The 20,392-nt window shown below is 40.8% G+C and overlaps 2 protein-coding genes across 5 annotated transcripts; one reads left to right on the forward strand and one right to left on the reverse strand.

Annotated features, from left to right (window-relative positions):
• The first annotated feature begins 499 nt into the window (after nucleotides 1–499).
• LOC147157637 (sodium-dependent neutral amino acid transporter B(0)AT3-like) lies at nucleotides 500–7,635 on the forward strand. Of its 2 annotated transcripts, XM_086062494.1 has the most exons (12): nucleotides 500–729; nucleotides 1,035–1,175; nucleotides 2,636–2,773; nucleotides 2,898–3,079; nucleotides 3,148–3,258; nucleotides 3,340–3,452; nucleotides 3,534–3,662; nucleotides 4,706–4,862; nucleotides 4,996–5,200; nucleotides 5,283–5,442; nucleotides 5,525–5,687; nucleotides 5,766–7,635. In XM_086062494.1, the coding sequence occupies exons 1-12, from the start codon at nucleotides 594–596 to the stop codon at nucleotides 5,961–5,963; spliced, it is 1,833 nt and encodes a 610-aa protein (XP_085918620.1). In that variant the 5' UTR covers nucleotides 500–593; the 3' UTR covers nucleotides 5,964–7,635. The 2 variants fall into 2 exon arrangements, with proteins under 2 accessions (XP_085918620.1, XP_085918619.1); XM_086062493.1 differs by having other exon boundaries at nucleotides 3,148–3,452.
• On the reverse strand, nucleotides 6,020–20,046 carry tert (telomerase reverse transcriptase). 3 transcript variants are annotated; one of them, XM_086062492.1, is made up of 16 exons: nucleotides 19,560–20,046; nucleotides 17,687–18,875; nucleotides 16,014–16,203; nucleotides 15,796–15,949; nucleotides 15,561–15,728; nucleotides 14,307–14,468; nucleotides 14,130–14,231; nucleotides 13,964–14,049; nucleotides 13,781–13,897; nucleotides 12,920–12,991; nucleotides 11,205–11,393; nucleotides 10,825–10,951; nucleotides 8,783–8,844; nucleotides 7,938–8,062; nucleotides 7,722–7,847; nucleotides 6,020–7,636 (listed from the first exon to the last, which is right to left on the reverse strand). In XM_086062492.1, the coding sequence occupies exons 1-16, from the start codon at nucleotides 19,773–19,775 to the stop codon at nucleotides 7,533–7,535; spliced, it is 3,189 nt and encodes a 1,062-aa protein (XP_085918618.1). In that variant the 5' UTR covers nucleotides 19,776–20,046; the 3' UTR covers nucleotides 6,020–7,532. The 3 variants fall into 3 exon arrangements, 1 of the variants encoding a protein (XP_085918618.1); XR_015091192.1 differs by lacking the exons at nucleotides 6,020–7,636; nucleotides 7,722–7,847 and adding an exon at nucleotides 9,945–10,018 and having other exon boundaries at nucleotides 7,997–8,062; XR_015091194.1 differs by lacking the exons at nucleotides 6,020–7,636; nucleotides 10,825–10,951.
• Between the last annotated feature and the right edge of the window lie 346 nt (nucleotides 20,047–20,392).

Raw genomic sequence — 20,392 nt, forward strand, 5'->3', positions numbered from 1 at the left:
TAATTTGTTAACTATTCGACCTTCAAAGAAAAACGTGCACGTTGCATTAAATTAAAAATATTCGTGTGTCTTATTAAAAAGGGTTTCATATCTGAGGTCAGCATAACATTGACAAGGCATCACTCTGGTTATCCATTAATAAGGGAGTCAGGTTTTAGTTTACTATTTGTGGTTCCCATACCTTTACCAGTGACTGAAAACTTTTTCTTATGAGCTTTTTCCACAAAAGTTGACAATTTCAGCAGATTTGAACTCCAGGATGCTTCGTTAGCTGCCCATAAGTTTTTGTTTAAAAAGCCTTATCTCCTTTCCTGATTACACAAAGGTTAAATAAAAAAAAATGAAAAAAACGAATTGCACATTGTGTCATCCGAACCAGTAACCTGACTGGAAGCTGCTGATACGACATTGAAGGACGGCCCCCCCAAGGGAGGCAAAGATGATAAAAGACAAGCCCCGCGCATTAAAAACGGCCACACTCGGGTGAAACTTAAGGAGACGGCAGCTCAAATAACATTTTAGCGCATGTTACATTTAGGGGACTTTTGCAACAAATCTGGAATTGGGCCGCGACGTTTGGCACCGGGTGCGAGATGGGCAAAACAGAAGATGTGCAAGAGGAAGTCAGATGGAAGAACAAGGTCGAGTATATGCTGACCTCCATCGGTTTTGCGGTTGGGATCGGAAACGTTTGGCGTTTCCCGTACCTGTGCCAAATTTACGGCGGAGGTGAGTTACTTATTCCACTTCCCACGTCTCGCCAAGTGGATTGCGCAGCCCCGGCTGGCGCTGAAATCGATTCACTTCCTCATAGTTCTCAGGGAAGGTCAAGCTGAGCAAACATTGACCCCACACAAATGTGCGGCGGGGCTATCAAGCTTTATTGACTCACAACGGGAGGTGTTGCTAAGCCTCAATTTGACCAATGCTTAACTATTATTAAAGGGGCATTAAGTTACAAAATGGTCGACGCATGACATTTATCAAGATGAGTTCCACTAACCCTTCATGAGGACAAATGTTTACATCCACAGGAGCGTTCCTCATCCCCTATCTGATAGCGTTGGTGTTTGAGGGTCTCCCCCTGCTCTACTTGGAGATGGCAATTGGACAGAGGCTCCGCAAGGGAAGCATCGGAGTGTGGAAGAACATTTCACCCTTCCTGGGTGGAGTTGGTGGGTGCCCCAGGACATTTCCGCAACAATTTTATCACGTTGGAGCTGCACATTTCCTCCTAATATGCAGATAAAAGTACAGCAAAAATCTACGACGACGTATCAGGGCCATGTATTTTTTTTCTTCTTTTTTTAAAAGGGGGGTCATTTTCCAACAAAAATACTCAATTATAATTTACAAGAAAAATGTTGAATATTTTCAACATTAAAGTGGCAAATTTGAGAGAAAAAGCTCCCAAATTTACAAGAAAAAAGTTGAATATTTTCGATATTATAAAGTGTCAAATTTGCGGGAAAAAAATTCATTAATTTACAAGAAAAAACTTGCATATTTTCAACATTATAAAGTGTCAAATTTGCGAGAAGTCTTACAAATTTACAAGAATATTTTCGATATTATATAGTGGCAAATTTGTGAGAAAAATCTCACAAATTTACAAGAAAAAAAACGTGAATATTTTTGACATTATTAAGTGGCAAATTTGCGAGAAAAACCTCACAAATTTACCAGAAAAAAACCTTGAAATATTTTAACATTATAAAGTGGCAAATTTACAAGGAAAAAAAACGTAAATATTTTCGACATTATAAAGTGGCAAATTTGCAAAAAAAACGTCTCACAAATTTGCGAGAAATAAACTCAGATATTTGTGCCATTAAGATTCGCAAATTTGTGTGATTGACACATTCGGGATGGAGGAGGATGAAGGAGGTGTTGAGGTCACATCACAGATCGCAATCTTTTTTTAATTATTTTTTTAATTTTGTTTTATTTTTTTTATTTTTTTCTAAAAGAGCTCAGTATTGTTCATTCGGTAATGTCATCATCATTGCTCTTTTTTTTTAAAATGTTTTAATTTTTTTTTAATATATATATATATATATATATATATATATATATATATATATATTTATTTATTTATTTTTTGTATATGGGTGAGCATGTGTATGTGCATGCGTGCGTGTATTTGTTAGCTCACCAAAAAACTATTAGGAAAAATCCCATACCGTTCACCTAAACCGAACACCGCCGTCAGGAGACCTGAGGGGACCAAAGAAAACCAAGGAAGGTGAAATCCAGCACCGACCAGACACCACCCACCAGAATTCTTCCCCAACCCCAGAAACATCTAAATTCCAACAAATCCCCCAAAAAAGATCGCAATCTTGAGCAAAACACAGACCTACGAGGAGGTACAGAAAACACATGGCGACGGCAAGTACTTCCACCGTAGGCATTTTTGGGAATTGTGACTTGGCACAACATCCAAGTAGGCTATGTGTGTCTCTTGCAAGTTTCTTAAGTTTTTTTTCCTCGCAAATTTGCCACTTTATAATGTTACAAACCGAGTTTATTTCTCATTTAAAAAAAAAATCTTCTTTTTTTTTTATATACGTGGCCCTAATATGCCGTCATACTCATCATACGCGATTGAACTGTCGTTGTTTTCTCCGTGTAGGCATCGGCTCTATGGTTGTATCGTTCCTGGTGTGCAATTTCTACAACACCATCCTCGCATGGGTCTTTTGGTACTTTTTCAACTCCTTCCAGAACCCTCTGCCGTGGAGCCAGTGTCCACTCAACGTTAACCGCACAGGTCATTTTCTACGTCTTATGATTGTCCTTCACAATGGCTCCCAGTCAGCGGAAGAATCGATTTCAATTAAGAAAGCATACCTGTTACAAAAATCTCTAAATACCGTATTCCACGACCCATGCAGGCTTGAACGAGGAATGCGTGAAGAGCACCCCAGTCAATTTCTTCTGGTACCGTCAGACCCTGAACATCACCACCGACATCGAGACCAGCGGTTCTCTGCAGTGGTGGTTGGTGGTCTGCCTGGCCTGCGCCTGGTTGACGATGTACATCTGCATCATCAAAGGAATCCAGTCCATGGGAAAGGTCAGTGGACTGCCGACATAGTTAAGACCAGTTCTGTGGATCTTTCAACGAAATGTTCTCCATTTTAGGCGGTGTATGTGACCACCATATTGCCTTACGTGGTACTCACCATCTTTTTGGTCCGCGCCCTCACCCTGCCCGGGGCTACAGATGGACTGGTGTATCTTTTCACCCCCGATGTGAGTCATTTCCTCACTTTTTGGGGCGGACCCTTGAGTACGACGGCTCCAAAGTCAACAGGCCCGTGTGTATGTTTGCAGTGGGAGATACTGAAGAACCCTCAGGTGTGGTTAGACGCCTCCACTCAGATTTTCTTCTCTCTCTCGGTGGCCTTCGGAGGTCTGATAGCCATCTCCAGCTACGCTAATGAGAAGTAAGGACTGCGTCGTAATTGTAGAGTGTTTGTGTCGTGCGCTCTTTCTTTCATCAGTACCCGCTTTTGTCTGTGTATTAGAAACAACTGCGAGAAGGATGCCGTCATCGTGGGATTGATAAACAGTGCCACGTCCCTGTACGCCGCCATATCCATCTTTGCCATCCTGGGTTTTAAAGCCAACGCCGGTTTTACCACCTGTCTAAAAGAGTACGTACAGATCTTCAGATTGAATCTGAGGGTATTTTCACTTGATCGGAACTCAACTGTTATGGTAGACATTTTGCTTAGGGTGACCAGACGTTGCCTTGTGTCACGCATCCAATGCGGATTTCGCCGACCCTATTGTTTTGTCACACTTGCAGGTCCCATTTTGGGCCACGTGTATGTCAATCACACAGTTGTCATATAATAAACCAAGTAAAAAGGAATCTAACGGTTCAATTCCTTCACATTCTCATCGAATCGCTAACTCGCAGGCGTATTTTTTGTCATACCGGTACTAGAACTACTTCCTGCTTCCGTGTCTAAGAATCATAGGAAATGTAATCCTACTATAGCCTAATAATGCGGTTGTCGATCACACCCAACGCAAGATGAGTTTTTCTGGCGGCATATTTTCAACGTTTCAACAAGTTACTTAAATGGCAGCTTCCAATATTTGCCGGGACCGAACAAAATGTTGATTTCCTTGGACTTGTTTAGCGCTGTTGAACTGTCCCACCAAGATAGCATTTAGCGCCTAGCTAAATCCACCAAGATAGCGTTTAGCATTAGCTAAAGTAATAACAACTACCTATAACGAGATTGACTAGCAAATATACGTTTGTTATAGTTCCTTGATGAAAAATGATTGTATCCTTGACTGTAGTGTCCCGTGTTTTTTAATTTTGAAAATCTGGTCACCCTAATTTTGCCTCTCTCATTCGAGCCGGCTACGTTCGTTCAGGCACAAGTCTCGGCAGCACAACAGTGGTTTGGGTGTTGGTGTAGAATCTCGACTAGGAATGGTACCACTCTTTTTGGACTTGTTTTGCACCCCCCAAAATACTGATACCATTGGCGGTTAGAATATAAATACCCGAGTTTTCCACATCAACGCCCGTGCTGGTGCTAGTCCTAGCTAGCTAGCCACGTGCGTTAAATGTCATCCGAATGAAATGACCTGGATTGAATGAGAACGTTCGGATCTAAATTACCGAGCCTCTTTGTAATCTCCAGACAAATGGAAAACAAAAAATGTTTATTTGCAGAAACATCCTAGTTTTGACCAACCACTATGAGCTTCCGGACCAGAATATAACAACGGACAACTACGACCACTGGGTCGAGTATCTGAATTCGACGAATCCAGACGAGTTGTCCGGCCTGCAACTGAAACCCTGCGACCTGAAAACGTTCCTTGACCAGGTGACGACATTGTGAACACACAATCAATTCGTCCCCGTTCTCACGGTTTTGCTTCCTGCTCTTTCCCTCCCACGTCATTTCGTTGCACTCGATGTACCAGGCAAAAATGTGAACTATTTCTTTTTAATCACAGAGTGCTTCGGGAACCGGCTTGGCTTTTATAGTGTTCACTGAAGCGGTGCTGGAGATGCCGGGCTCGCAGTTATGGGCGCTCTTGTTTTTCCTAATGCTCTTCAGCTTAGGCCTCTCCTCCATGTTTGGTAACGCAGAGGGCGTCCTCAGACCCTTCAATGACCTCAATCTGCTACCCAAGTGGGTGCCCCAAGAACTTATTACGGGTGCGCGAGGTTTTATTAGCAAGTTGATGAAAGTTGCTTTCCGGGAAATGATTTTCTACATTTCCATTTGTGACTTTTGCAGGGGGCTTCTGCTTGATGTCTTTTTTGATTTCTCTCATCTTCACCATGGGTTCCGGGAACTACTGGGTGGAGGTCTTCAATAGCTACGTGGGCTCGGTCCCCCTGCTCATTATCGCCCTTTTTGAGCTTATTGGAGTTGTTTATGTCTATGGAATGAAAAAGTATTGATTTTTTTTTTTTCTATCCCTTGCACAATACAGCTAAGCCCCCGCAGGACAATATTTATCTGTGTGTTTTCTCTAGTTTCAGTGAAGACATCTATTTCATGACTGGGAAGAGGCCAAATCTTTATTGGAGATTTTGTTGGACTATCGTCAGTCCTTTAATGCTTAAGGTAGTGTTGATTGCATATGTGGTCCTGCAAGCCCAGAAACATCCCACGTACCCCGCGTGGAATCCTGCTTACGTAAGTGGAACATTGGGTGGAAATTTAACACACTACTTCATGGCCTGAATCTAATACAATTGCATCCTTTTTCTTTAGGAACTCTTTCCCAAAACGGAGATGAAGCCCTACCCGGACTTTGCGTTTGCCGTCATCGTCCTCCTTTGTACATTGCCTGTGGTTTCTATCCCACTGGTGGCGCTCTACAAAGGAATCCAATCGGTCAAGAAGAGGTCTTCTCCACGGGCGGGGCTAAACCCATACGGCAACGGCGCTTTTGAAATCGACGCGCAGTAACCTGTGCAGCTATTATCATGAACTATGTTTTTCCATTCGTGAAAAAGAAACTACTGGGCTAGCAATTGCTTTATTTTATGTTCATAGTTTGATTTTTGTGAGGATCTCAGACAACATATTGTTGTCTTTTGGGGATGAGTAGAGTCGTTTGTAGAAGTATTTCATATCCTGTGGGTGAGTGGGAAGGCATTTTGGACTTCGTTTTTTTTTTAGACATAGTGGGTAGTAGTGAGTGTATACAAAATATAGTGCACTAAAGCAAACGTGGTGTTATTCTACAACAAGCAACTAAAATGACAGACATGCTTTCTTAGACATCGAGATAGAAAAATAAGGAAGCTTGGAAATGCCGGTGTTCAGTAAGCATTTTTGACAGATGAGTACGTTGGAACACATTTAAATACATTTGAAGGTACTCGCAAATACCTTTGAACGTTCTTGTATGCCACAGTTGCATTATCGTAAAAAAGAAAAAAAGAAAAAAAAAAGAAAATCAAACCTAAATCAAGCATTGCAGACATAACAACAAATCATAAAAGTTACGAATAAACTTTTTTTTTTTTTTTACTTAATTTTCAAACATATTGGTGTAATGTGGACCAAATGCATTAACTCATTCACTGCCATTGACGGCTATAGACGTCAAAACTTCATTCAAACTATTTCTATTAGTTAAAAAAAAAAATTACCACTTTTGTTAGGAGTATGAAAACCTAGGAAAATTTTGTTTACATTTAGAACAGATGTAAAAATTTAAGATCGTGAAAATTAGGGGTGTCAGGCGATTACAATTTTTAATCGTAGTTAATCGCATGACTTCACTAGTTAACTCACGATTAATCACAAATTTTATATCTGTTCTAAATGTACAATAAAAAAAAAAATCTAGGTTTTCATACTCTTGTTAAAAAGTGAGAAAAAATGTTAAACTAATAGAAATGGTTAAAATGAATTTTTGACGTCTTTAGCCGTCAGTGGCAGTGAATGAGTTAAGAGGAAGTCAACCCCCCCAAAAATGTTTTGGTATAGTGGAATATAAGTTAAGCAGCAAAATCCAGCCGTTTTTTATCCATCACAGAGGGCGGCCATTTTACCACTTGCTGTTGACTAAAGATGTCATCGATGTTGCTCAGGTCTCAGGTGACAACCAATCACAGCTCAGCTTCAGAAAACAGGTGAGCTGTGATGGATCGTTGCACAAATGTAATATGAATCAGAATGTCATGTTTAGACTCGTGAGGTCACATAGAAGATTGACTTGCACTTAAAAAAATATATATATTCTGTGGCATTATGGGAAAATATGCTATATTTGTAGCATTTAGCCTTGAAGTACATTTGAACGTACTCGCCAGTCGATGACATTGGCAGTTCCGAACCAAATCATTTCTATTATAATCATTTCATTTCTGGTGGTTAGATTATGGGCTGTTTATAAAGACAGAGAGTCATTATTAAAATGTGTAACTTGTTATTTCAACACGATGTGTCGCAAACATTCGCATCCAAACCTGTTGGCTGCTTGATGATTGTTTTTTTGTTTTTTTTACGGTGGAGATTTGACACTATTTAAGTTTGGATGGTCAAGAAGACCACGGGGGTCCTGGGGTTGGCCGCTTGTCTCACCCTGGCCAGTCGCAAATCTCCAAGACGGTGCTCCAGAATGCGCTTCCCTAAAAAGAGCAGACGTGATTTTGTCCTTTTTGAAAAACTGTCAAAACATTTTGCATACTTCCGTGCTTTCCTGAGAGCACCTACGTTTCCGCAGATGGGGAATCATGCCCTTATATAGGCGGCGGTGTTGCGATAACACCAGTAGAAATGAAAGGCAGAAGAGCAACTCCACTGCCTGGTCTGGCAATATGCTGCTCAGGTCCTTGCGACCTAAACATACAAGGACAAAAAAACAATGTTCTAATTTGATGGTCAACTTGAAATGAAGCCCAATACTTGAAGTCAATGTGCGTGGAAAACCTTTGTTGCTACGCCTGAGGAGCTGAATGGTGTACCGAGCCATGTCCCGCACTATCCGCAGAAAGTTGACAGGGTTCTTTGCAACCGTTTGGCCAAAGGGCAAACTCTGGGCACACACGTGGAATCTAAAAATAGCCCAAAAGGGAAATCAAAATGTTTGCATAATCTGATAAATGTCCATTCAATTACTTCTCCTCTCATTGTAGGTAGTGATTAACCAGCCCTTTATTAAGTCATGGCTCAGACAGGACGTGGTGTCCTGGTCACTGTTTACCATTGCCTTTCAGAAAAAGCACTTTTCTACGTCCAGTTAATTAACTCATTCACTGCCATTGACAGCTATTGACGTTAAAAATTCATTTTTTCCATTTTTGTTAACAAGAGTATGAAAACCTATAATTTTTTTTGTACATTTAGAACAGATATAAAATTTGTGATTAATCGTGAGTTAATTATGATTACAAATTTTAATCGCCTGATGCCCCTATTTTTTTTAAAGAAAATATTATTAAAAATTAGGGGCGTCAGGCGAGTACGATTTTTAATCATAATTAATCGCATGACTTCACAAGTTAACTCACGATTAATCACAAATTGTATATCTGTTGTAATACAATATTAAAAAAAACACTAGGTTTTCATACTCTTGTTAACAAAAGTGGGAAAAAATGTTAAACTAATAGAAATAGTTCAAATGAATTTTTGACGTCTATAGCCGTCAATGGCAGTGAATGAGTTATTGTACTTAAATGGTATTTTAGCAGAAATCGTCATATTTTGAAGTTAAAAACACTTTCATTCAACCCCTTTCAAAAATACTAATATAGTCCAGGCTAAGTCTTGACCTGAATGCGTGAAGTAGCACCAACTCGTAGATGTTTTTGTAGACCGCTGCCACCGAATTTGTCTGCACAGAAAAAAAGTAATTTCATAGTGACAAACATCAAATTTAGGCATGTTCGATACCACTTTTTTTTTTTACCGATACAAGTACAAGTAATCAACGCCTGAGTAGTCACCGATGCCAAGTAATAATATAATAATAATAGATTTTATTTGTAACGCACTTTACATTTATAAAATAAATCTCAAAGTGCACAGCACGGTCAATAATAAAAGCTATAAAAGCACATAGTAAAGGATTAATTCCTAAAAAGCACATTTATATAGAAATCCCACGAATAAATTGATGTAATTCGAATTGCATGGGACAAAAAATGCTGATAAAACATTTCAATATAATATGTAATATTTCATGGATCCGATCAATAACGTCATTGATCAATCGAGCAAATTAAGACATTTACCGCCGATCACCGATTTTGCATAAAATACTAAATATCATCCGATTCGGATCCAGCCAATCAGATCGGTGTAAAGTCGAAAATGTTCAATTCTTCTAATGTCAAATTTTTACTTCCTGATCGTAAAGCGGCCACAAGAAAGCAGCCGATACTGGTTATCGGCCTTTGTTGCAAGTATTGATACCCGACGATATCGATACCTGCTATCTGTACTTGCCCATCCTTATTAAATAAAGCAAGAGAAAAAAAACTGTACTTAAAAAAAATATATATATTATTTAAACTTAGGGCCGTCAGGCGATTAAAATGTTTAACTGTAATTAATCGCATTACTTCGATAGTTAACTCACGATTAATCACAAATGTTATATCTGTTCTAAATGTACAATAAACATTTTGGGGGGTTTTCATACATACATACTTGTTAACAAAATTGGAACAAAATGTTAAACTAATAGAAATAGTTCAAATGAACTTTTGACGTCTATAGCCGTCAATGGCAGTGAATGAGTTAATATTGATTCAATTAAATAAAACATACTGAACATTAAATAAAAACAAAAAATATATATATTTTACATAAAAGTCCAACACAAAGTGAAGTGTATTTAAATGTACTGTAGTGGATTCTCAAAAAAGGTTTAAGCCACAGTGACATTATGCAGTATGAACATTTATTTCATCGAGTAATTCTTTCTCATACCACTTGATGGATTACAAAATGGTGCTGTACAGAATTCCTGCACTGGAGCATTTTTTCAGGTGCAACATGTCATTCTAAAAAAAAAAAAAAGAATACAACTTTTGTATGGCTTTCGGATGATATTACTAAGAATATAGAAACACAGTACATAGCTCTCGCATTTTATTGGCCCAGTTATCAGTTATCTTCAATCTTTGATAAGAGTGAATTATCAGCCACAACGATGCATCGTGACCCAGGCTATCATCATACAACAAGATTACAACTTTTACTCATCGCGTAGCCAACGCTCATACCAGGCGCTAACATTTAACTCATTCACTGCCATTGACGGCTATAGACGTCAAAAATTCATTTGAACCATTTCTAGTTTAACATTTTTTCCCACTTTTGTTAACAAAAGTATAAAAACCTAGAATTTTTGGGGGGTATTAGAACAGATATAAAATGTGTGATTAATCGTGAGTTAACTAGTGAAGTCATGCGATTAATTACGTTTAAAAATTGTAATCGCCCGACGCCCTTAATTTTTACTATTTTTTTCTTTTAAAAAAAACATTATTAAAAATGTCAAATAATTTTTGTTTTTTTAAGAAAAGGTTATTAAAATTTAATTTAAAATTAATTAACTCACGCTTAATCACAAATTTTATATCAGTTCTACATGTACAAAAAAATTATCTAGGTTTTCATACTCTTGCTAACAAAATATGTAAAAAAAATAAAATAATTGGTTCAAATTAATTTTTGACGTCTCTAGTTGTCAATGGCAGTGAATGAGTTAACATAATCCCATTATTGATCCCCTGGGAGGAAATTGGCACGAATTGAGTTGAATAGCCTCTGCAACGAGGAAACGGCAAAGATTGTTGAAGCTGACCTTCAGGTCCAAGAACACGGCGCTGCACTTGAGTCTGAGGATCAGCATCAACTTCCTCCTCATTTGCTCCCCGGCCGAGTGGAACGAGCCCAACGTCAGGCTGTGGCGCAGCGACAGACCCGAGTAGCTACAGCGAGAGGAGGAAGTCAAACCCAACACATTTCAGCTCTAAAAATGATTTTGTGGTATATGACATTTTTGGGGGGAAGTTTTGAACAACTTGGAGATGAACCAACACATTCGACCGCATCCGCCATTTCATGATGTTTTCCAAGTAGGTGCAAAGTGCAGCAAGGTTTTGCTTTGACTTATAGGAGACCATAAAAAACCCAGCAAACGCACAATATGGTATATTATTTACAGCTGACGAGCGGCTTCACCTGGAGTAATCTTTATAGACGTCGAGCGAGGACGTGTCCAGCAACAAGCCGCACCACGGGAAGAGGCAACGGGGGGCCAGCTGGCGGATGCCGGCGCTGGAGCCGGCGATTTGCGGCGGCGGAAAGTTGACCGCCACCTTCTGCGGGTTGACCACCAGGCCGTACTGCGGGATGCCGGCGAGCAAGACCCTGAACACAAAAAAATTTGCAAATGACAATCTCGCTCAGATTTGCATCACGTGAGCTGGAGTTCATGATTATTTTTCCTCCATTTTACCACAAGAGACCGGCTATGAATCCAATTGCAATAATAGGCAGCAAATGCATATTTCCCGAACCTAGCGCAACACATTCAGAATACAAGCAGGACCAAACTTAAGTCAAAAGCAACATTTAAAACTGAAGTATTAAAAGATTTTTGTGCTTTTTATACTTGATTTGAATGAATGGGCCAATAAATCGATAGCAGGAAGAAACGGCTGCTCTGATTGGCTGTTAGCTAGCGAATGCATGCGATAGTAAAGCAACAGCAGATAAAATGGCATTATCTAGTAAATTAACACTTATTTTAATTTTTTTATCTTAACTCATTCACTGCCATAAATAAAAAATAAAAAAAGATTATTAAAAATTAGGGGCGACATTTTGAATTGTAATTAATCGCATGACTTCACTAGTTAACTCACAATTAATTTATATCTGTTCTAAATGTACAATAAAAAATACTAGGTGTTCATATTCTTGTTAACAAAAGTGGAAACATTTTGAAAACTAATAGAAATAGTTGAAATAAATGTTTGACGTTTGTAGCCGTGAATGGCAGTAAATGAATAAAAAAAAAAAGAGAAAACATTATTAAAAAATGGGGACGTAATGCGATTACATTTTTTAATCCTAATTAATCACCTGACTTCACTAGTTAACTCAAAATTAATCACAAATTTTACATCTGTTCTAAATGTACAATAAAAAAAATCTTGGTTTTCATACTCTTGTTAACAAAAGTGGGAAAAATGTTAAACTAATAGAAATAGTTCAAATTAATTTTTGACGTCTATAGCTGTCAATGGCAGTGAATGAGTTAATAATAGATCCAAACTGTATAAACTTCACGTAACTATCCATTAAATTTTTCATCTAACTTTATAAGAGATACTGTCGACCCTTGAAACTTTCTGCACCTTCTGTTTTTTGTTTGAAATGAAAACTAAGATATGTGAAAACATTTTTGATATTTTCAAATTTAGCAAAACTTTATTTTCATGTAACTTTTAAAGAAATGCTGATGACAACAGCTCGCTGAACTTTGTGTAAAAAAAAATGTCAACAAACTATTGTCTAAGATTAGAAAAAACAATTTTAACTAACGTTTTTCAAGTCTGAAAAATTGTTCAATATTTATATAGGGGGCGGCCATTTTGCCACTCGCTGTCGACTGAAGATGACATCAATGTTGCTCAGGTCTTAGATAACAACCAATGTAATATGAACCAGAATGTCATGTTTCGACTCGTGAGGTCACATATATTATATTCAAGAAATGTTTAGGGTTGACTTCCCCTTTAAGAATTGGAGTCGGGCGAATATCAGCGTCAAATATCAAATTGTTATTGGCCTCCTTTCTAATGCAGTAATCATAAAAAAAATCATATTTGTCCATCTCGAACACAAACTCCACATCGCAAGGCCAAAATGAGAAATAACCGTAGTCGTACTTCAGAAAGTGTTGTGCCTCGTGCAGGTTGGGCGTGATCAGGAGGAAATCGTCCACCAGTCTCATCAATCGTCTGGAGGAAAAAAGAGGGGGAAATTGGGCAGCTTCAACACACTGCCCTCTACTGCTGAAATGGCGTTACTACATCGGCAGACTTTAGGAATGCAAGCACAGGGCGTCCTCGCTTTACACAGTTTCGCTTCGTTGGCGTCAATGTCAGGCAAATTTGAATGCAATTTTAGTCAATATTGTACCATCCAAACTGAGTGACACATATTATTAGGGGTGGGAATCTTTGAATGTCTCACGATTCGATTCCGATTTTTGGGCCTGCGATTCGATTCAGAATCGATTTTCGATCGGGAACGATTTGTGCTTCAGAATGATTTGATTGACAATGATTTTTGCTCCAATCTACAGACGTGCAAGGAATTGTAGTGATCTACTCCAGTCTGACTCGCTAATGCTAATTAGCATGCTACTCGCGGCACTTTTAGCACTCAAAAGAACGGATCCACGCTGCAAAAAAACTAAGTTTATTGGAATAACTTGATTGTGACTTTTTCCTTCTGCTCTCTAACGTGGCTACAACTTTACAGTGTATCAGACCGCGTGGAACCACACTGCCCCCTCAGTGGCCAAACCGGGTACAACATGAACAGCGCTCCGAATAAAAGGCACACACAGACAAAGGCAAGACAGCATGAAGTAATTGAAATAAAATCGATTTTGGAACATTTAAAATCGATTCTGAATCGTACTAAATGAGAAGCGCGATTTTTGGGCACACCCCTCATTCTTATGCCGCAAATGAATGTCAGGACCGTCGTAAACCAAAGACGCCCTTGTACATGCTCAGTACCCTTTGATTCCCGCCACGCCTTCAAACAGGACGTTCTCCATGTGGCCATAGCAGAGACAGCAGAGCAAACTTGACGCCACGGACCCCTGAGGAATCCCGCGACTCTGACGATACATTCTGAGAGGGCCCAAATCCAGAATGACCATATGCAGGCCCGCGATCGGGCCAAAATTCAAACCTCACTTATTCCCAAACTGCACGACGCCGTCGGTCAACATTTGGCTGAAGAACTGAAGCACCTTTTTGCCGTGAAGATCTGAAGAGAAGTGCTGAAAAGTAGCTCAAATGAGCACAAGGATGGAAAAATACCGAATCGTCGGCGAGGATCGTCTGAGGCTGCCATTCCGACCTGCTCCACCAGGATGGCGTGGTGGACTCTGCCGCTTCTTTGCAGTGCCGACACAAAGCCTTTTATGTTGTTGGAGCCCATCTCATCCGCCACAAAGTCAGCCTGCAAAACGAGAAGGAGGGGGAAAAAAATCTCAAGGACTGGCTGAACTAGTTTTAAACAACCGTTCGATGGTACCTGTCTGACAAACGACTTCCTCAGGCCCTCGAAAGAGTCTGCCCAGATCTTGGCGTACGTGCGTATGGCGAAGGGCTCGTCTTGGACGGGCGACAGAGCTTCGCTGACCACATGGAGAAGTTGATCATGAGGAAGACTCTCGTACGCGCCGCTGACGTCCACCTCGGAGTGAGGAAGGGAAACAATTCACTTCAACAGCCATGTTGTTTGTTTGCTGCAGTGTGAACGTGATGATTTTGATCGACATTGGCCGTAAGAATCAAATCGTTTGTTGTAAGGACAGCTTTGTTTAAAATTTTGGCGTTCAAATCAACTGTAATGTTTTTCTTGTGGGGTCAAATGGCGCCCTCTGGTGGCCCAAAGGGAATTTTCACTGTGCTCAAGATGGGCCTTTGGGGCCTGGTCGAAATCTAAACCAAAAAAAAAATAACTTTAAAAAATTCTTAGTGTTCCTAGTACCACAATCCTAAACATTAACATACAGCAGTTTTTCATTCTTAGAAAATATATTTTTATATATTTAATTTTCAGTTAATTTAAAGTTTCTTTAACACCACAAAAAATTTTAACGCAGCATCAACATTTATTAATGCATATATTTGTGAAGACTGGGGTCAGAATTTCACAAGTTACTTCATGTTAAAGATTAGATAGCTCTTATTATGCAAAGAAAAAAGCACTGAGCTGTCACCAACGTCTTACAAATGCGATTATGCCATCTAGTGGCAAAGAAAGGACCTCAACATAAATCAATACCACACTCGTTTTTTACAGTACAGTACATCTTTTTAATTTTAACTCAGTTTTATGAATTATTGAGAGAATTGCATCAATGACTAAAAGATGCAACCATATTTCTAATAGTTTGTTATGTTAACAAGAGTATGAAATCTTGGGGAAAAAAAATATTTTACTGTACATTTTATTATACATTTAGAATTAATTACGATTTAAAAAAAAAATTATCGCCTGACACTCCTAATTTGTAATAATCTTTTCTCTTTTTCTTTTTCTTATCGCGCCAGGCGATTACATTTTTTAATTGTAATTAATTGCATGGCTTCAATAGTTAACTCACGATTAATCACAAATTGTATATCTGTTGTAAATGCACAAAAAAAAATCTCGGTTTTCATACTCTTGTTAACAAAAGTGGAAAAAAAAAGTTAAACTAATAGGAAGAGTTCAAATGAATTTTTGACATCTATAGCCGTCAATGGCAGTGAATGAGTTCATATGCAAATGATGTACAACCTTAGCCAAGTAGAGGGGCTGTGGCTTCTCCTTCTGGGCCGGCGCGAGAGTGGACAACACCTTGTGGATGTCAGTCACCCCCCACACTGTGGCGCCCAGCAGGGACGGAGATGCGCGCACGCAAGCCCGCAAGACATCCATCAGGTCACGTACGTTCCTTCGGAAGGCCTGCGGAGAGGGTAGGATGGGGGGTTTATAATTGTCGGACATTTTAGAAGATTAATGACGAGAGTACCCTCGTCTTGGCGTCTGTTCCCAAGACGCGCGTGATGGGCCTCATGCTATCCGTCTTAGGGATGAAGCGCAGGCGGGAGATGGCGGTGCTTTTGGGGAGGGAAGCCGTCTGAGCCGGGGTCAATTCCTCCATGTGGCCCTTGGAAACGTGACCTCTGCGATCACAAGCGGAACGTTCGCGAGCGCCCGTACTGACCGTTTGTATGTCGAGGTGCGCACCTGAAGGCCAGCTCCTGCAGCCTGCACCAAACCTCCCGTCTGTAGAACCTCAGGGCGTTTTTTTGACCCATGCACTCCGTCACGTAGAAGCAGGCCCGCACGAGGCCGGCGACGTAGCCGTCGAGGAGCCAAGCGAGCAGCTGGCCGAGCACCCGGGTCCGATACGCGAGCTCGCTGGGTGGGATGCGGCCTGGCGAACAGCGGTCGTTTGGAATTTTGCCACATTGTGATGTCACAAACGGGCAAATTTACATAATACCCCCCCCCCCCCTATTGAGTTCTCAATCCGTCACTTGGCAGCAAGGTTGGCCCATACGATCCGATTGGGTCATCGACTATACGCAGCAGTGTGTAAAAGTAACATTTACCGAAGTTGTGAGTCTTAAAGTTGCAATATGGAACTTTTTTTTGTCATAAAAAAATAACCATTTATGACTAAAACGCCTTCTAATTAGTAGATTAACACCTTAGCTGTTCATAATGGGTACTCCTGCAAACCTCTGGCCAATAGTTTTCAGACTGGATTCGGGTTAGAATTTCTCGCGCCCTGTCTGCGGACGTGACGTAATGTGCGTGGTGGTGTGTATGTGAAGAACGGCATGTGCAGTTTCATTTTTTTGGCCAGCAGGTGGCAGTAGCGATTCGAAATGGAATATTCTACGTTCAGTCGCTTTAAGTGTTAATTTTCTATAACTCAATGCAAAGTGTTTGAGGGAGAGTTGATTTGATACCACGCTTAAGTAAATAATCAACACTGCTGGGAGTAACGTTTACTCGCTCAGGAGTTATTTAACTTGTAGTGTTAAATTCTTGTATCCAGTGTTTTGTTTTTAGTGAGCTAATTTTACACTGAAAGTTTAACACCACGTAAAGAGTTACGTTACCACCAATTCTGATAAGGACCGTGTACACTGAGACGGAGTGTTAAATTTGAAAATTCTGGACTACTATGGGCCGCTTTCACAACACCTAAGCTCCGCCCATTTGCCATGGTAATTTAAGACATTCCGATTTTAAGAGCGCTCGTGCAGTTAAATTAGTCAATTGTGACTTTATTGCGATTCTTCTTTTTTCAAGGTTCTCTTCCCTTGTATTTTGAAACTAAAATGAGCAATAAATGAATATATATTACAATAAAAACGATATCATATAGATTACAGTTTATTTAAATATTTTATTTAAAATAATTTGATCTGATTTGAATTTGATTACTCGTTCAGCCATACTAAATAGTGAGTAGCTCTCACACCATCACAATGCCCTGCACAGCAAAAATTGGGATCATTAAAGTTTGGTATTTTCAACTCGACCATCAGAGTTGTTTTATCTCCATCTCAGTGTAAAAAACAAAAAAAAACAAAAACAAAAACAACACTATCAAATAGTACTGATTTTACTATATTTAGTGTGGACAAAAAAAAAGAAGTTAAATTTAACTCTGTACGTGTTGAATTAACACTGCTATATTTGCTGTGTAGCTCCGCCCCTGGTTGTCACGGTAACTAATGCTCTAGTAATGTAATACGTTTGCATTCCACAGAACCGCCTATAAAAAAAAATTAACAAGCGGATATTATTAACGCTGTTTTTGACCACATAATGTTAAATGTCATTTATTAAGAAACCCAAATTATTATTATTATTATTGCATCATAATTACCCTTTGATCTCACCTGTCTGACTCAACTTCAACCAGTCGCAGTCATTCACCTTCATCTTCCACATCAGCTCCGCAGAGGAAAGCTTGTCAAACTTGCTGCTGAGCAAAAAGCGCCTGACCCGCGACAAAAAAAGACAACGGTTTCCCGCGCAGCCCCAAAGCTCCGCCGGGATGACGGCGCACAGGCACTCCCTTACGAACAGGTAGACCCGGTGAGGCGCGCAGTGATTGGGCAAAAGGGAGCTCAGATCATCTCGGGCCAAGTCGTTGCGCGCCAGAGGGCACAGCCGCTGCAGCGTTCTGCCGTAGGCGCACTTCCTGTGCCGGCGCAAAAGCTGTCGGAAAAGATGGACGGTGTTAAAAAACCGACGGGGCAGCTTCCTCGGTTTCCTCTCCAGTCCGTTCAGATGCGCGAGCCCCTCGAAGAAAATCAGCCTCACGACATCCTGACCTTGGAGTCGTCTCGAACCCGTGGCGCTGTTCTTCTTCCTGTTGAGAAGGAACCCATTCATGCCGCGGCCCCCGTACAGGAAGGCCACGGTGCGTATGAAAGACTGCGAGGGGGGCAAAGGGGGGAAAATGCCTGATCTCCAACTTGGTCCTCCTTCCGAAGGAGCTGCGCTCGTTTCAGCCGTTTGCTTCGAGACACAAGCGCTCATCGCCGCGGGCTTGAAGGACGCCGACTGTCCTTCTTCCGCCGTCTCTTTGACGCTCTGAGCTTCTCCGAGTCGTCTCATTTTTCCAAAACACATGTCCTCCTCGGCCTTCTCATTGGTTTCTCTCTTCCTTTTCCTACGCGAGGCTCTAAAGTCCCTCCTATTCTTCACAGCGTTACGGCGGACCCCGGATCGAGTCCGGAGGCAAAACCCGGAAGGGACGGCGGTCGCGGAGACCCTGTCGTAGACGGGGGCGCCGCACACCTGGAAAGCGCACGACGGCGGGACCGACACGAACACAGAGCAGCTCTCCAGCAGGTGGCGGGTGATGTCGGTGCCGAGACGCAGGGCCACTTTCTTCCACAGGTCGCTGCCGTGGATGTAGGCGGCGCTTTGAGTCAGCTCGCCCTGAAACTTGAAGTGGTCTGCGTCGCGCTCGTCCTGGTCCGAGCGCAGCAGGTTGTAGCCGTGTGCCAAGACGTTGCGTTTTTTCTTCCTTTTCATGCTGTTGAGAATGAAGGCCAGCAGTTCGGGTAAAGTGCAGATCTGTGGGAAGGATGGCGGGGGGGGGGGGGGGGGGGGGGTTGGGGGGGCAATATATTCATCCATAGGTCATCTCGTGAGGTTAGAGTGGCTTAATTTAAGGATATTCATGTGAAAACACTGATCATGCGAATTAATTCTCGCAAAAATCAAGGAATATATTGATCAAGGTGGGAAACCGATAAATATAACAATGCAACACTTACTTTCTACTTCCAATTCCGAGTTTACGTCACAATGACGTCAGAAGTCAAAATGGTCTCATAGCATACTCTGCGCTCATTCAAATACATTAAGCTTTGTGTCGATGTCATTTGATTTGTTAAATAATTTTGATTTCAAAATGGAATGAAATGTCGTTTGACTAGAACAATCTGCCTGGTTTGTGTGCTACAGTCAAAGACTAAACCAATCCAGGTGCGTTGCATTGCGGAAATATCAGAAATGCCCGGATGTTAGGAATTGTCCATCAACGTCTCCAAGTGTTTCACATTTTCAAAAGCTCATTTAACCAGTTCGCTAATCATTTAATGACATGCATTAATAATATTGTTTTTTTTTTTTAGAGAATACATTTTAATCAACCTTTTTTTAGAGGGAGAAACGACTAAATGAATCAGGCAAATAATACAGGACTGTTGATAACCGGCTAAATAACTTTAATCGGACGTCGTATCGACTTTTTACCTGGTGGCTGCTCGGCACTTGCTGAAGCTCCGCGTCGTAGCCGACGAACACGCTCCTTACGAAGGATTTGAAGCGGTTCGTGTCCCCCTGTTCGATAAGAACAACTTTGTGCCCCTCTCGGAACACGATCCTGTCCGTGAGCTCCTCTAGCGTGTGCGTGTGGTGATGCAGAGGACGCAGGAGGTGGAGAACCGGGGATAGATCAGCTGAAGACATTATTGATTACTTCAAATTGACTAATAGTTTAAAAAAAAAAAATTTCATGCACATGTGGAGCCTCATAGACACGGAGAGGCAGTTACGACACGCCCCTTTTGAGCAGCGTGCCTTCGGCGATGCTAAGTTAGGAGGGGCAAAGTCGTCCAACACATTATAAAGATGTGGTCGACAATAAAGAAAGGTCCTGTATTGGTAGCACACGTTTTGGCTCTGACAAAAAGTGAAACTCGTGAAAATCGTTTAAGAAATGTATACGTTACGACTACATTTCAACGTCCATCCATTTCCGTTCTGATGGGACTGTTGCCCCTGCTAAAATGGCCGCCACGTAGGCACGTTGGCGTCGCTCAACCTCGGAAGTCCACGACAATAACATAGGAAATAAATATGACAAAACCGCCATTACAAAGCTACGGCCACTTTATTTAAAAATTCCTATTCCACCAAAAGACAAACTTTAAAATGATGAATTATGTTTATCCTGCTAAAGAATTGCTCAAAAACTATTTAAAATAGATGATAATGCATGTGCTTTCTGTTCGAATGGTGTAGACAATAGACCACTTTTTTTTTTATTACGTACTCAAAACATAATAATAAAAAATTGTTTTGGA

The sequence above is a fragment of the Leptonotus elevatus genome, chromosome 19 (genome assembly GCF_054856555.1).
Source record: "Leptonotus elevatus isolate MCC_2025b chromosome 19, RoL_Lele_1.0, whole genome shotgun sequence".
NCBI classification, from domain to species: domain Eukaryota; kingdom Metazoa; phylum Chordata; class Actinopteri; order Syngnathiformes; family Syngnathidae; genus Leptonotus; species Leptonotus elevatus.